Source organism: Haliotis rubra, unplaced genomic scaffold (assembly GCF_003918875.1).
Source record: "Haliotis rubra isolate DU_JTF1 unplaced genomic scaffold, ASM391887v1 Scf20, whole genome shotgun sequence".
Classification (NCBI taxonomy): domain Eukaryota; kingdom Metazoa; phylum Mollusca; class Gastropoda; order Lepetellida; family Haliotidae; genus Haliotis; species Haliotis rubra.
Window position 1 is genome coordinate 3209550 of NW_025766003.1, and position 14275 is coordinate 3223824.

A 14275-nucleotide genomic window follows, 5' to 3' on the forward strand; every position below is an offset into this window, starting at 1 on the left:
ACGTTGATCATTGAATGATCTTGAAATAATAATGCTCTTTTCGTAAACTTTCTTAGTTTTGTACATGAAGGAATCTGTTATTTGGCCGATGTTAGCATTATTCCAGAAATGGTTTATCTGTGAGGGGAATCGAACCCCGGACTTCGTACAAGCGTCGAATTCACGCTCAGCCACTGTGACACCACGATGGCGTGATAAAGAACTATATGTTAAAACTGAGTGCAGTGTGTTAATCAGTTAGAACGGAAGTATAGTTATATCTCGCCGTGCAAGCTTATCGAATGAGGAAAAGTAAACGTGATGCAGGCCAGTTGTTTTGGTTGAGTAAAAGCGACAAGACCCTGTCACTCATGGTAAAAAATGTACAAGCAAAGCAGGGGCCAATATCAACTAATTGTCTATATCACAAACTTGCGTTTACGAATATGTTGAGACAGTGGTTACAACTGAACGTATTCTTTTCAGCAGGCTGCACCAGTCCCAAACACACGCAAAGGCACGTGAATGTACTAGAAAGAAACAAGCACTGACCTAGGCAACACATTTCGCCTCGCGGTGCATTACATGGAGTATCATATCTGATATTTGTCGTGGATAAACATCAGAACAAATATACTTGTGTGTAATTGTCATTAATGTCATGGTAGTATTGTTGCCGTTATTGTATGACACAGACAATAAAAAATTAATTCGAATTAAACTGACTGACTGACTGAGTTTGGTTTTACGCCGCTTTTAGCAATATTCCAGCAACATCACGGCGGGGGACACCAGAAATGGGCTTCACACATTGTACCCATGTGGGGATTCGAACCCGGGTCTTTGGCGTGATGAGCCAACGCTTTAACCATTAGGCTACCCCACCGCCCCTCGAATTAAAGAACTTACATATCCCTACTTTTTATATAAGCAACACAGGTTGCTTCCAGTAACTAGTGGAATGACAGCCTGCAGGTTATGGTAACGTTGTCAACACTTCGCTTGACAGAATACTACATGACCCAACACAGGAGAGTATGTACATATAGTTGACAGTTAGCTTCGACCAAAACATTGCGAGCGTTACTGGGCTCAACAGTCGTCAAAAAGCCCTAACCCTAAAGTCTCAAAAACACCGCCAAAATACCCGTATAATCTGCATCCAAATGGAATAACCGTTGTCTGTTCAATTTTAGCCACCATCAATGATGCGTGGGTGTACAAATAATACGTAGCTCCTTTCGTTTGTCCAGCAGGTCATATGCATGTCCGTTTAAGTGTACAAAACATACAGAACGTTATTCCTGTGTTACATGCTAAGAATACTAGTAATAGTTGAGAAAGATCGGTGGACAACGAACAGACAATAGCTATAGATGTAAAACACAATGTTACATTTTAAGTTTTTTTCGGGGATAGTGTACGACTGACGGACGGGTCATTTAGTTCCTTCTCGTCCTGATTGTCAGTACCAACCACAGCTGTTCACGCAATGTGTTACACGGCTCTAAGTTTCAGCTAAATACATGTTTCCATAACACATCACTCAAGCATCCAGAGCGTTATGCTTCATTCCGTCGAGCGTGCTTAACTATGCTATAGCACGTGTTCTTGAAACGTTGTTTCTTTTATCGTCGGTTTCAGTTGAAATTGACAAGCAAAAGGTAGCAGGACTGTAAGTAGGAGGCCCACGTGGTCCGTGAAATGTGAAAGCTACTTACAACAACACCACTGGATTGTTGTCGATTGCAAAAAGAGGTATGAATCGACACCAATCAAGGTTTTGACAGCTCTATTGTTGGTAGTGTCGCGCTCTTCGACTGACAATCACAACATTGATCTAGCCGGGGGATATGAGCACCCGTGTTCTAGTCTCGACGTTTCCTTACAAGTATTTTCCCGCGTTTTATGAATACAGCCACAAAACTTGGCTCTTGAGGTGTTCATGCCTTGCAACCATAGTTTGACCGATTAGAATGAGTTCAAGCTGGGTCACTATAAGCTTAAATCAAATGTCATTTCGTTACCATAACACCTATTATCATAAATCATTGCACAATAAAACACTTAATATTGACACAATGTTTGCTTTTAGAGATATACTTAGCATGTAGGATATGTTAATTGTAACAGTTTTGTATACATCTAAGAAGAAAGAGTATATCGAATGACGACAAGTCAGAGACAAAATACTATGGATGTCAACTTCTTGTTTATTCTATACACAACGTTTCTGGGCTTCTTCAGAATTGTCGTAAAACACTTTTTGTTACTCTTTGGCATTCTTTCCGTTTCTTATACTTAAACGTATTAACAAATATATTTTTCAAAACCTTAATTGCAATTAACGACATTTAATTTGAATTTTATCAAGTTACATTGACACAATAGAACACTGAAAAAAACAACATATATGTTATTCCATATCAATATTCTTCTTGTCGCGAAGATAACTTTCACTTATGACGGATCACCTGACTTTGACCAATCGATACTGTTTCATCCCAAACCACCCAATAACTTCCCACAAAAACAAATTAAACCTGTGCAGCTTCTGTACGGTAGGTGGTCGTATCACCCCACTTTGTCGCAAGTCTTTGAGTGATGAAAGGTTAAAAGGAATATAACGACATGCCTGATACGGCATATGACGCTCAGACCTGAAATCGACAAGCAGGATGAAATTAATGAATAAACCCGGTTACTTGCTAATTGATTCGTGTGTCGCTCAAATGACGACGATTGAGATAACGTGCCAAGGTTGCCCGCTCCCCACCCTGTCCCAGGATAGGCCCCGCTATGCACCTGTCCTGCTGCCGAGCGCTCTAGGTAACTAACAAATTAAACAGTCGCCCGAAGCAATGGTAAAGTTGCCCGCTATCTGGGTCGACTCTGAGGTTTTAATTTAGCATTGAGAATCAAAGTAGCGTGAACAGTGGAATCATTCTGCTGTTATGCTTGGAGGGCTGGAATTGGAATTTGTTGTTTATGAAAACGGTTAAATTTTTTGTAATTGACTCCTGGGATTTTATGGTTCCGTGAACAGATTTCTGTTAATAACATTTGTAATTGACGTAAATGTGATATGTATATCAATAGTCGGGCATCGTGTCGGTATTATGGTGTACGACTTTCATTTACATGGCTTATCAACTGTGTCTTTGTAGAAAGCAAATAAAACCAACTAAGAGCGCAATTCGATACATAATCGGCGGAGGGAGTTTATTGTTGGGAGTAATAACTTTGATTAAATGCATTTCACATGCAGCTACCAAATCAAATTTAATCGTCAAGTTTTTATTCCAGGTGCGGTTTATTACTGGAGTGAAATGTGTACTTTACGAATGTCACTATAACATGGTAAGACTATTATTATGTTATGCTACATTGTAAACAAATAATTTGGCCATAATGGGTCATTATATTGGTCATCTGCTTATTAATACAGCAAAAATATAAGTACAACTGTTCCAAGACATATGGTAATATTGAGGCCCTTAGCATTACTTCCGGGTAATAATTCTTCAATAATTCGTAATTCAGTTCAGTTTACATATAAGTATATAATACAACAACACACACATGTGATTCACATGGTATGAATCTTGATGGTCACATTGGTCGGTTTTTCGTAATAAGGAGATGGTCGTAATACAGAGGTTTATTTGTATACTCACGTTTCCCAGCGTTAAACTGAGAAATCAACAGCTAATTCGAAATCATGGCCATGCTTGTTATCTAACCTTTGATGATATCGTTGGTGAACAATGTATGATCAATATCGTGCATATCAAACTAACAACAAACTACAAGGAAAGTAACGCCGAGTTCACACAGCTACCCTTGGGGAACCTCGATCGCCAGTACCCTATGTAAATCAGCCGGGTCATCTGACGAGCCTCTGAATGTTATGACACGTTTATAGGGGCAATGTACACAGCGATATTTGTCTTTCATTCATTAGGCCTTGTATGATAAAATGTAGATAAATGCAATATACTGGTAGACTTACGCATTTAGGAGATTCATTGCGACGTGTTTTAGTGTCCCGGAAGATTTATGCCCATTTATATGAGTTTTGTTTAGATTTCTATGATTATTGTTTACCCGTATTTGATTATTACTTACGCAAGTAAGGTAGTGAGTGAATGGGTGGTTTGGCCATTGTCAATACAACATATTGTCCTTGCAGATGATGGCACCAGTTAAATGACACAAAAATATATGCTAACAATATGTATAACACAATTAAGCCATCAAATTACTTCATAAATGAGAGTGGTGTTTGTTTTGTGGTAAATGCACGTCCCTTTTTCACAAGGTGAGTATAACATTGGTCCGATGACAACTTGACATGGATACTACAAGGTGAGTATGACATTGGTCCGATGACAACCTGACATGGATACTTCTATGTCAATTTCACACGATGTCTAGTCAATTTCAAAATCAGCACTGACTTCAACTGTTAATGATGTTTCATATGTCTTAGTATAATAGCATTTTGTAATCAAGTATGTCATATAGACAATTAAGGCGACAAACAATCACAGACAATACTGAGGCACCAATAAAAGTGGCAACATTTACTTTGTGTGAGTGTGGATAATAATATATGGAAGCTTACAGACCTGCGTTCAATGTTTACAAGTCCAACACAGCCATTTGAACCTTAATAGTGAAATTGTTGTTATTTCCTTTGCCTGCTGTTTGTATACATTCTGATTAGAAATATACATATAACAGTTGTCGATAGCACCCAGTACTTAACCCCAATGTCGATTGTATACACAAATAGTATTCCAAAGCAATCAAACAGGAGGCTACCGTTGCATATTTCACGGTTGGTCAAGTGACTCGAAAAGTGCAAAACTATGATTCTAATACATAAACTAGTAGTGTTTAAGAATACAAATTTAAAGGTGTAGGAACCTTTTTTATAACAAATAGCCTCCACATTTTATCACTTTAACCATACGGTGTTGCGAAGTTGACGATAGACGGATGGGTTTTTAATCTTTATTCAATGGCATGATAACTGAACATAGATGATTGGTAAATAATTTCTCGCTTTCACGCGCTCGTCGACTGCAAGAAGCCCTAGGGCATTAGACTGAGTTGCATTGAGACGGTAGGGAGGGGGTGTCGGGGAAGGGGGTATTGGGAGGCGAGGTGATTCAGTAACCAGGTGCGAATCAATGCTATATTTTCACATGTATTGAAGCCGCGTTGATACGATGGCTGTATACAACAGCGCTGACAGCGAATACTTGCGGATAGGAAATACAACGAGTACAACACTCATTCAGAGGAATCCCACAGGGAATAACATCGTACAACACCTAGGTATTCAGGCCAGATTGCGCCGGCTATAGCAGAATAGACACAGAAGAATATAAGGGGAGCGAGCTTAATAATCATTCGGTGAATCCCCTGACTGATATAAAGCTATCTCTGAAGAAACTCGGCAAGAATATTATCACGGTCCGGTTAATCCGTAATCTCTGATTACTTGCACAATGCACAGGCATATTTCCTGGTCATATATACTCAGGTAGTGTCCTGTATCTCTGGCTGCAAGGGTATCGGTTGAACAGACCGTGCACCAAAGTGCAGTTTAACGGAAGAAGATGTGCATCGACCCGAATGGAAACTACACATGTAGGAAAATTTAAAATGATTAGTGTGTATATCAAATTAAGGGAAATATTTCTCACAAGACAGTTGTGATGATCTCTCCGTATTGTACAGAAAGCGGCACCGGAGCTGAGACTGAGGTCAACGTGTTCTCTCCGAAACAGATCATCTTGTACGATGTACAATGTAAATTTCTTGTCATATCTGAGAAAGTTTGTATACTGATATGTGTTAGCAATGGCGTACACAAATCTACTATAGTGTACACACGGTGGTAGACGAGGCGCGCACGCTCGCCCTAAACATGAATGAAAAGATAACCGATGTTTATTCCTCCTGACTAGATGTTTGAAAAAGCAGCTTGATTGACAAGTGTGGGCCTTGATAGGGAGGTAATGACGAGTTTTGACAGCCACCAGCGACTAGTCCTTGAGATTCAGACCTGGTCTGAAGATCCGATGTTTGCTGGTAAAGCCCGCCTCTGAAAACCGAAGGCGGATCACCAAGCGAGGCCAAACCGTTCCTGTCGATGTAGAAATAATGATGTTTTGAAGTCGTTCTCGTTTAAAGTGGCTTGTTTGCCAAATTGCTTGATCGACAGTCGATGGAAGCTCCGATACTTTTTGTTGAAATAGACATGTGACAGGCAGGCGGGGCGGGATGTGATCCCGCGCTCTGATTGGCTAATCGTGTCAGATATAGCTCCGCCCCTCCGGTGAAGGACTCGAGGTATATTTACCCTGGCGCGAGGCTGATTTTCTATATTTTTACGATTGCTTCGCCGTGAAGTGCTTACTATTGTCACTGAACGAATATCAGCGTAGCCTGGTGAATGACTGCTGAAGATAGCGGTCAGTCAGCGAGAACGGAGTGGTTTTTTTCGTGTGGACAGTTAGTTCGGACATACAACACAACATGGACTCGTATTCCCCGGGTATGCTGTCGGCCAAGTCGCCATACGACCCCGCCAGCACCGGCAACTACGCCATGACCACCATGCCGAGCATCAACAGCATGGGGTCCACGATGGGATCCATGGGATCCATGGGGTCCATGTCCAACATGAGTTACGCACCACAAGGGATGACGAGCATGGGCAGTATGGGAGCGATGACACCCTCCATGGGGACAATGGGTATGAATGCTATAGGAATGCACAGTCCCATGAGCGCTATGAACAATATGAACACCATGGGAAGTGTATCCGCCATGAACGGGATGACCATGGGATCTATGACACAGATGAATGGGATGAGTAGGTCCCCCATGGACCCTAATTTGATGCCAATGGACAGAGCTCAAGCCCTAAATAGAGCTCGGGATAAGACCTACCGACGGAGCTATACTCACGCGAAACCTCCATATTCCTACATATCGCTTATCACTATGGCAATCCAGCAGGCTCCCAGCAAAATGTGCACCTTGAGTGAAATCTATCAGTTCATCATGGATTTATTCCCGTTTTACCGTCAGAATCAACAACGGTGGCAGAACTCAATACGGCACAGTCTATCGTTCAATGATTGTTTTGTTAAAGTTCCTCGGACCCCTGACCGACCGGGCAAGGGGAGCTACTGGACGCTACACCCTGACTCAGGTAATATGTTCGAAAACGGTTGCTACCTCAGGCGCCAAAAGCGCTTCAAGTGTCCGAAGAAGGAATCCATGCGGAGCGTGACCCGCTCCCCGGAGCTAAGCGGTACGTCACAGAATGGTCAAAATGCTCAAAACCCGGACTCTACCCCTACGTCAACGGACAACGGGTCAGGAATGTCCGCGCCCAACACCCCACCCCATTCAGTGGAGCCTCTCGTTCAACCCAAGATGGAAACGGGCCACGGTACCCCTCCCGATTTGTCCCATACGCAAATGCACGGGCACAACCCTAGTCAGCAGCAGCAGCAACCACAACAACATCATCAACAGCAGCCACAGCACCAACCACAACATCAACAACATCAGGCGTCACTAACCACGTGTACAACAGAACTATCTAACGTGCAATCGCTTCAACATGACGTTCGGAACCATTCTCAGGGATTATCCTTGGGTCCAGGTCAGTTAAATCCTGCCCACCACCCATCATTTAATCATCCTTTTTCCATCAACAATCTTATGTCCGAGAGTACCATGAGCAAACTGGATCTGAAAATGTATGAGAACATGCAGGGGGGATACGGTGCGTACACCCAAATGTCACCCCTGACAATGCCAAAGGACAGTTCGCCGCCTATGTCAAATCCAGACGGTAGTTACTACAAATACGTACCACACTCCACAGCAAGTTTGTGAAATTCAAATTCAGTTTAAGTTTTGTTCACGAACGTTTTTTACATTTTTATTTGACACACACGTATTGAGTGGAAAAGCTGTTTAACCAAAGAGCGGACAGTCCCTACCTTGCTGAAGGCGATACTGTGCGCCGGTCGGCTTGCAAAAAGAACTCAATTGATAAAAGACGAACAACTTTTCTATTTTAAGAAAAGACGCATTTTTAATTTGCATGCACTGTTTGTGCACTGACATTGTGCCGCATTGACGGCAAGACGGGTTTCGTTTGTATAGGCGATCGGTGTCAGGGTAGCAAAATACCCACAATTCGGCTGCTGCTCGGCGAATTGTGGCTGTCATGGACAATAAGCTGTTATATCGCTGTAGTCACAACCTAGACAAGGTAACTCCCAGTTTTGTTTTTTATATATAAACCACTTGTAAAATAGGTAAATATTTTTGTTTAATTTATTTAAAGCCACTTATCGGTAGAAATGAGTTTGAAAGATATATTATATTTTTCTTTCAAAAATGAGAGGAATGATTTTCTTGTAATTGACAATCAACATTATCAATGTTTTTGTACAAAATGCATTTTTTCTCAGACAGTATGTCGAGAAAATTGAACACCACTAAGGAGATTACGGTCTGAACTATTACAATGTTCTAACTTAAACACTGATGGTATTTTATGTAGCATATTTAAGTCATTCTCATGTCAATGTTGTAATTCGATATTGTTAAACCTTGTACAGTTTTCAGATCTGTATGTCTCAGAGGTTTTCCACAAAATGTTCTGTTTTAGAAAAAATATTAAACTCTATGAAACGTAATTTGGCTTTTCGTTATTTAACCAATATATGGTGGTGGTTGCGGAGTGCTGTTATTGCTTTGAATCTGTGATCTCATACGCACAACTTAGATCCGTGGTCAGGTCTTGTTCTTAGCTTCTGGCGTGCATTCTACGTGTCTGGTTCAGTATCTACCCCGTGATACTCGGTTGCTAAGCAGAGTTGAGTTTTCAGTCTCATATCTAAGATCGTCATGATAGGTTGTGATTAATAATGGCAGACACTGAAGTCGTGGGGCAGTTCGAGCACACCAGATACTTTCCTCACCTCTTTCACCGTTATTCCTACACAATATATATTACACATTTTGTTTTGTGAACGCTGACAATTTAGTTTTGCTGAAGGATAAAAGCGACGGGAGAATCAGGAAGCAATCAACGAAATCCGGACAACGTCGATCTAAAGTTTAAAATTTTAAACCGGCTTTCAAAAATCAACAGCAACCGGACGGAGAAGTCTTGGAAAAAGGATGGTTAAATGAAGGGAAATGTCACTATTTTAGAAAATATTTCATGCGTTTATACTAATTCTGCATCTGGAATGCTGAGTGTATTTGGATTTGAACGCGTTGCTGTCACGGGTGATGCAACAGCAGTTTACATATGAGTGAAATTTACATTGATTTCAGCAGTGATCGGCTCAAAGTCTCCCGGATTTCCCAACCGCTTTTATCCTTTCTAGCAACATATTTGTCACATTGATCAACGTTTGCGGAACAATTGGCACCTCCATTTCACAGGTGTCTCCTCACTGATTACGCCGTTTGTCCATATCAGTATCTTTTGTTATATATCAAAGCGTGCAACTTACGGCTGATTAGCGAAATGAAATGGATTGAGTTGTATTTCAATGTTTAAGTTGAAAACTTACTTGGCTATCACTATACTATTTATTGCAAATGACTAAACATTTGAGTAGTTTCCTTTATGACTTAAGAGTAGATATTTTAAGTCACACATATAAATGTATTCGTTTGTAACATTTACTAATACAGTCCAGAGCAAACCAAGAGCCTGACAGAGATGTTGTAATACGTTGCCCATTAGAAAACTCTTTAAGTAATTCAAATGGTGTTGTAACAATTTTCCGAAGTAAAATATTGTATAAGGTAATTTATTTTGTAAATAGCAAATTTAGCTGCGTGCATCTTGGGAATATTTCGTCATTACCTTTTAGTTATATTTAAAAGCGAAAAAATTCTACAAAATAGACCTACTTCAGTAGAGCCCAATGTTATGTTTCAATAAATCATTGCTTAACCGCTCAGTAAATTAAATTGAAAATTGATACAATGGTTAAAACCTAAAGTACTTAGATATCAGAATGTGCTTCACGTTGGTATTAAGGTTCATTGTTATAATAATAACATTATCTGAAAACAAAATTGGAAAATTGCAATATTCAAATGTGCATTCAATTCGATTCTAAAGTACTGGTTATTTTTTCCACATCAAAATGCAACCTTCATAAATGATGATGTCTCCGACTGTAGTTCAGGCTCAATATTTTTCTGTCACTTAAGAAACGCTTTCTCCTAGACAGGAAACTTAATTTTCACGTTATTAAGAATTAATAATGTTCTCTTAAAACTGATAGCGGGGTAGTTCCAGCGCCTTATAATTGGAGTGATCTCTAGAGTGTATGGAAAACTTTGCTCGTTTCTTCTCAACCCACATAAAATTACCCCCTCTTCAGGGGTGCGATCCCCTAGGGAAGAGGTACTCTTTAGGGCCCGGTCGCCACGCGCGGCCTGTCGACTCCCCCCGCCTTTTCACACCATATCTTGTCGAATTCACCCAGGCGGAAAATAGTTAGCGCTCTGTCATTGTCCCATTGTATGGGTTCGACGATTTCATGTGGTTGCGATTTGGCAAATCACCGAGGCGTAAGAATTATCAGTTTCTCGGTTTTGTCGAAAAACCAACAACTAAAAGGGCTCTCGTTTTCCGTGTTGGGTAACAAAGACGTTCGATGGCAACACAGCTTATCAAAAGCTGACGCCCTTTCCTGCCAATCACTGTAGGAATTATAAGGATAGGCCTCTGTTTTGGGCTATAATTTGTTATATTTCAAACTAATTTATTTCATTTGTTAAATTGAGCGTAATTTATTTAACCTTTTAATCATCCGCATCCTCTTGGCACAGTGTTTATGGGTGAGCAATAACCAACACAGCCATATGTTTTTTCAAAGTTACACTGGAGAAAATTACAGTCTAAAAAATTATAGCAATCTTCACCGGAAAAATACTATTTTTGATTGAAAGATTTGAGTTTTTGTCCGCCCTCCGTTAATCTGAACCGTTTTCTTTTTTCATCAAAAATTGAGATCGCATCTTGTCCGAAATGGGGAAAAAGGGGGTCCCTCATGCCTTTGCTCGTCTGAATCTATTTAATCTTGATAAATAATATGTTTTTGCCTTCGACTCAATTTCCTCTCGGCCGCGGAAATGAGCGCAGCATTGAACCCTTGGTGCCTAGGGGCAGAAGCCCAACTAGGGTCCTTATATCCTTCGAGGGCCGCGAGCACCCTTTTATATTGCTCCGAAAGATTGCGGGACACAGCGCTTAGAGTTTGAAAGCAAGAAAGAATAGAAAAAGGAAACGGACTGCAGTTTTTAATCAATGTTCGAAGATGTGAATCAAATAGGGGATATTTTGGATTCATTCAGCCGCCATTCTTTTACTAGTAATCGACGGCTTGGCATACAGAAAATACTGAGAATCCACTTAAATTTTTTTTCTCTTTTAGCAAGACATTCTACGTGCGTTGGAGTAATTTTCATATCGCGCAATGCCAGGTTTTGGGGTGGGTGGGGGAGCGGTGGTTTTAGGAAATGGAACTCTCTCGTATTTTTTACTTCTGATTGGACAACCAAATGTCTTTTGTATTCCAAACCAATTAAATGTCTTGCAAACTGTGCAGAGTATGAATTATGTTTCAACTGCTTAGTTCCTGTATTTAATTCACAATTGAAGAAATTCGCCATGACGGTATGGCAGCTCTGACCAATGCTGAACATTTTGGGGAAAAAAACATGTTTTCACGCAACCAATTCTGACTCAAACCGATAAACGAGTTGATACAAAAATGAAAGAAAAGTTGCATAATAAGGATTTTATTATTTAAATTATCATGATTAAAAACCAAAACATTGAATTGCAAATATTTTATCAAGAGGACACAAATAATATTAAACGCAAACATACCAGGTTTCTTTCAGTAAACAAAACAGCATCCATCACTGTTTGTGGGGTGCAGTTCTTCAAGGTCATAGAATTGTGGAGCCAAAATTAATTCTGGTGTCCCTGACATCCACAATGGTTTTACCGTATATGGAATTAACAACACCAAATATATTCTTATAAGCGAAAGGAATTTTATCTATAACATACATGTATATATATTTTATAGCATTTCTGTAAACACTATAAGGCAATTGATCGTGTAAATACGGCAGAACAAATCGGAAAGTTTTTACACGAATTTAGTTTTATCGAAATAGGGGATTGAATTTTTTTTCATGGAATTGCCGATCATCAAGGAAAATTTAACTTGAGAAATATGCATGTTCAGGAACTGAGACTATATCAAGGTCCCTTCAAACCACAGGGGGTAGAGCGGTGAGGTCCGAATAACCCATGTATGTTGTGTAGTAATGAAAGGAGTCAAGCATTTTGACCGAAGTCAAATTTAACGGCACCTCCTTCATGGTAGGATGTGGTATAATCGTCAGAGAAGTGAAGGGTACAGGGAATTCTACTTCTGTAACCCCCCACCCCTAGTCCCCACCCTCTCATATACCCCTCGACCTGACGCAGAATTGCCTTTCATCTGCAGAACTGTGGAGGGCCCTCTATACGGAGAAGTCAAATTTGAAATATCCAATCTCGAATATTATAAATCAAATGTTTGGAGCGTGACCCCCCAGCCTTCCTTTCCGACCTACCCCGATAAGACCGGGTGTGGAGGGTACATTATTTCAGGTCAAATTTAAGAGGAACGGATATGACGTTGGTACACACGCATCTCGAGGTTGGGTTTAAAACTGGATTGGTTCGAAAGCCCTACGACGTCACAGCTTGTTATTTGTCTTGAGTTCATGATTAAGTACATGGCTCTTGTAAACCCATGCAATTATACAAAAAGTATAGTTGCTTATTACAAAACTCGCTAAAGTGTTTTATTTAATGGCATTAAAACTACATAAAAAAATTTCATGTTCGATCAATCATAAAGATTTATTATCAACTCTCAAATAAACAAATGTTAATAATACATTGAAATAAATCGCAATAAAAAACATAATAATCCTGTTCATAAGACCAAATATTTACGTCGCAACATTGTACACCCTGTTAGCTTCGTTGCATTAGGAATTAGATCATTCGCGCTGTGGAGGAACGGGTTTTTATTATGATTATTTAGTGATAACTGGGTTGCAATATCACTTGACGATATCAAGGTCGGGTGCCCTAAGGTTAGTACTGACAATATTGATAGTTGAAATCAAATATTTTGATGTGTTAAGTACAGTTTGAAATAGCTACTCTGTCAACCGTTTTGAACGGGGTATTTGTGTACTATGAACAAACAGGTCGGTAACTAAGCGCATAGCCTGTCCCCGAGGTCAAGCTAATATGTTAGTACCATAAAATAGAAATTTACAATTTAACTGCTGCATGGTATAATTTCAAACCAAAAAGTATAGTAATTTATATTTATATTTTTTAATACGTAGAATTGAATAAATTCGTTATTTTTCTTATTTCATTTACATTTCATACATTCAAATAATTTTGAAAACGATTGTTTTTAAATTGTTTTGGAGTTTTATATGTATCGAAATATTTCATTGTACTAGTAATAGATCATACTGATTGACGTCATTGGTAACGTTAAAACAACGCTTCGGATTTCACAGAAACATTAACGGATTTCCACTGTAACCTAATAAATGTCGAGGGATATTATTTATCGGTGTCTCTACGAGCTCGGAGATGGGCGTAAGATTGGGCCTCAGACATTTATTGATAGTTGTAGAGAGTTGGACATCGGTTGAAACCTCCAAGCAATGATTATTCCGACCCCGGATCGCTGTTAATGCTGTAGGACGAAGGCGGGGTTTGGAGGATTCCCGTCCAGGACACGTTGATTGTACAAATTGGAGTCGCTGGAACACGGGCGGTATGCGCGAGGGGAACATGAGGAATGGGCTTGTGAACGTTCGGGGAGATTTGTTATTGCTGGTTTTGCGATTCGTTAAACAGCGCTCGTCTTGTTTTAGTTAATTATGAATTAAATTCGGCTTTTGTGTGGGCCTATCTGGGTTTTAATTAAATCGAAATTAAACTCGTGTATGGTTAAATCAATTTAACGTTAGGATGGGAAGGAAAACGCGTTTTAAAAACAAAATACTGTGCATTTCTCATTTAATTTTCACGATTAAATAACTAAATTGTAAATACTTTTAAAGATGCCAAATAATACTAAAATATAATAATAAATATTTTCAAGCAGCCAAGTTACTTGTTTGA

General features: G+C 39.7%; 1 protein-coding gene across 2 annotated transcripts in view; it reads left to right on the top strand.

Annotated features, from left to right (window-relative positions):
• The first annotated feature begins 6365 nt into the window (after nt 1-6365).
• Nucleotides 6366-14275, top strand: part of LOC124275610 (forkhead box protein A2-like) — a 46899-nt gene continuing 38989 nt past the window's right edge. Inside the window, exon 1 of one of the 2 annotated variants that reach the window (XM_046711210.1) lies at nt 6366-8290. In XM_046711210.1, the coding sequence (XP_046567166.1) occupies nt 6532-7908 (1377 nt within the window). In that variant the 5' untranslated portion in view covers nt 6366-6531 and the 3' untranslated portion in view covers nt 7909-8290. The remainder of the gene's footprint in view (nt 8291-14275) is intronic. The other variant, XM_046711211.1, reaches the window with a different exon arrangement.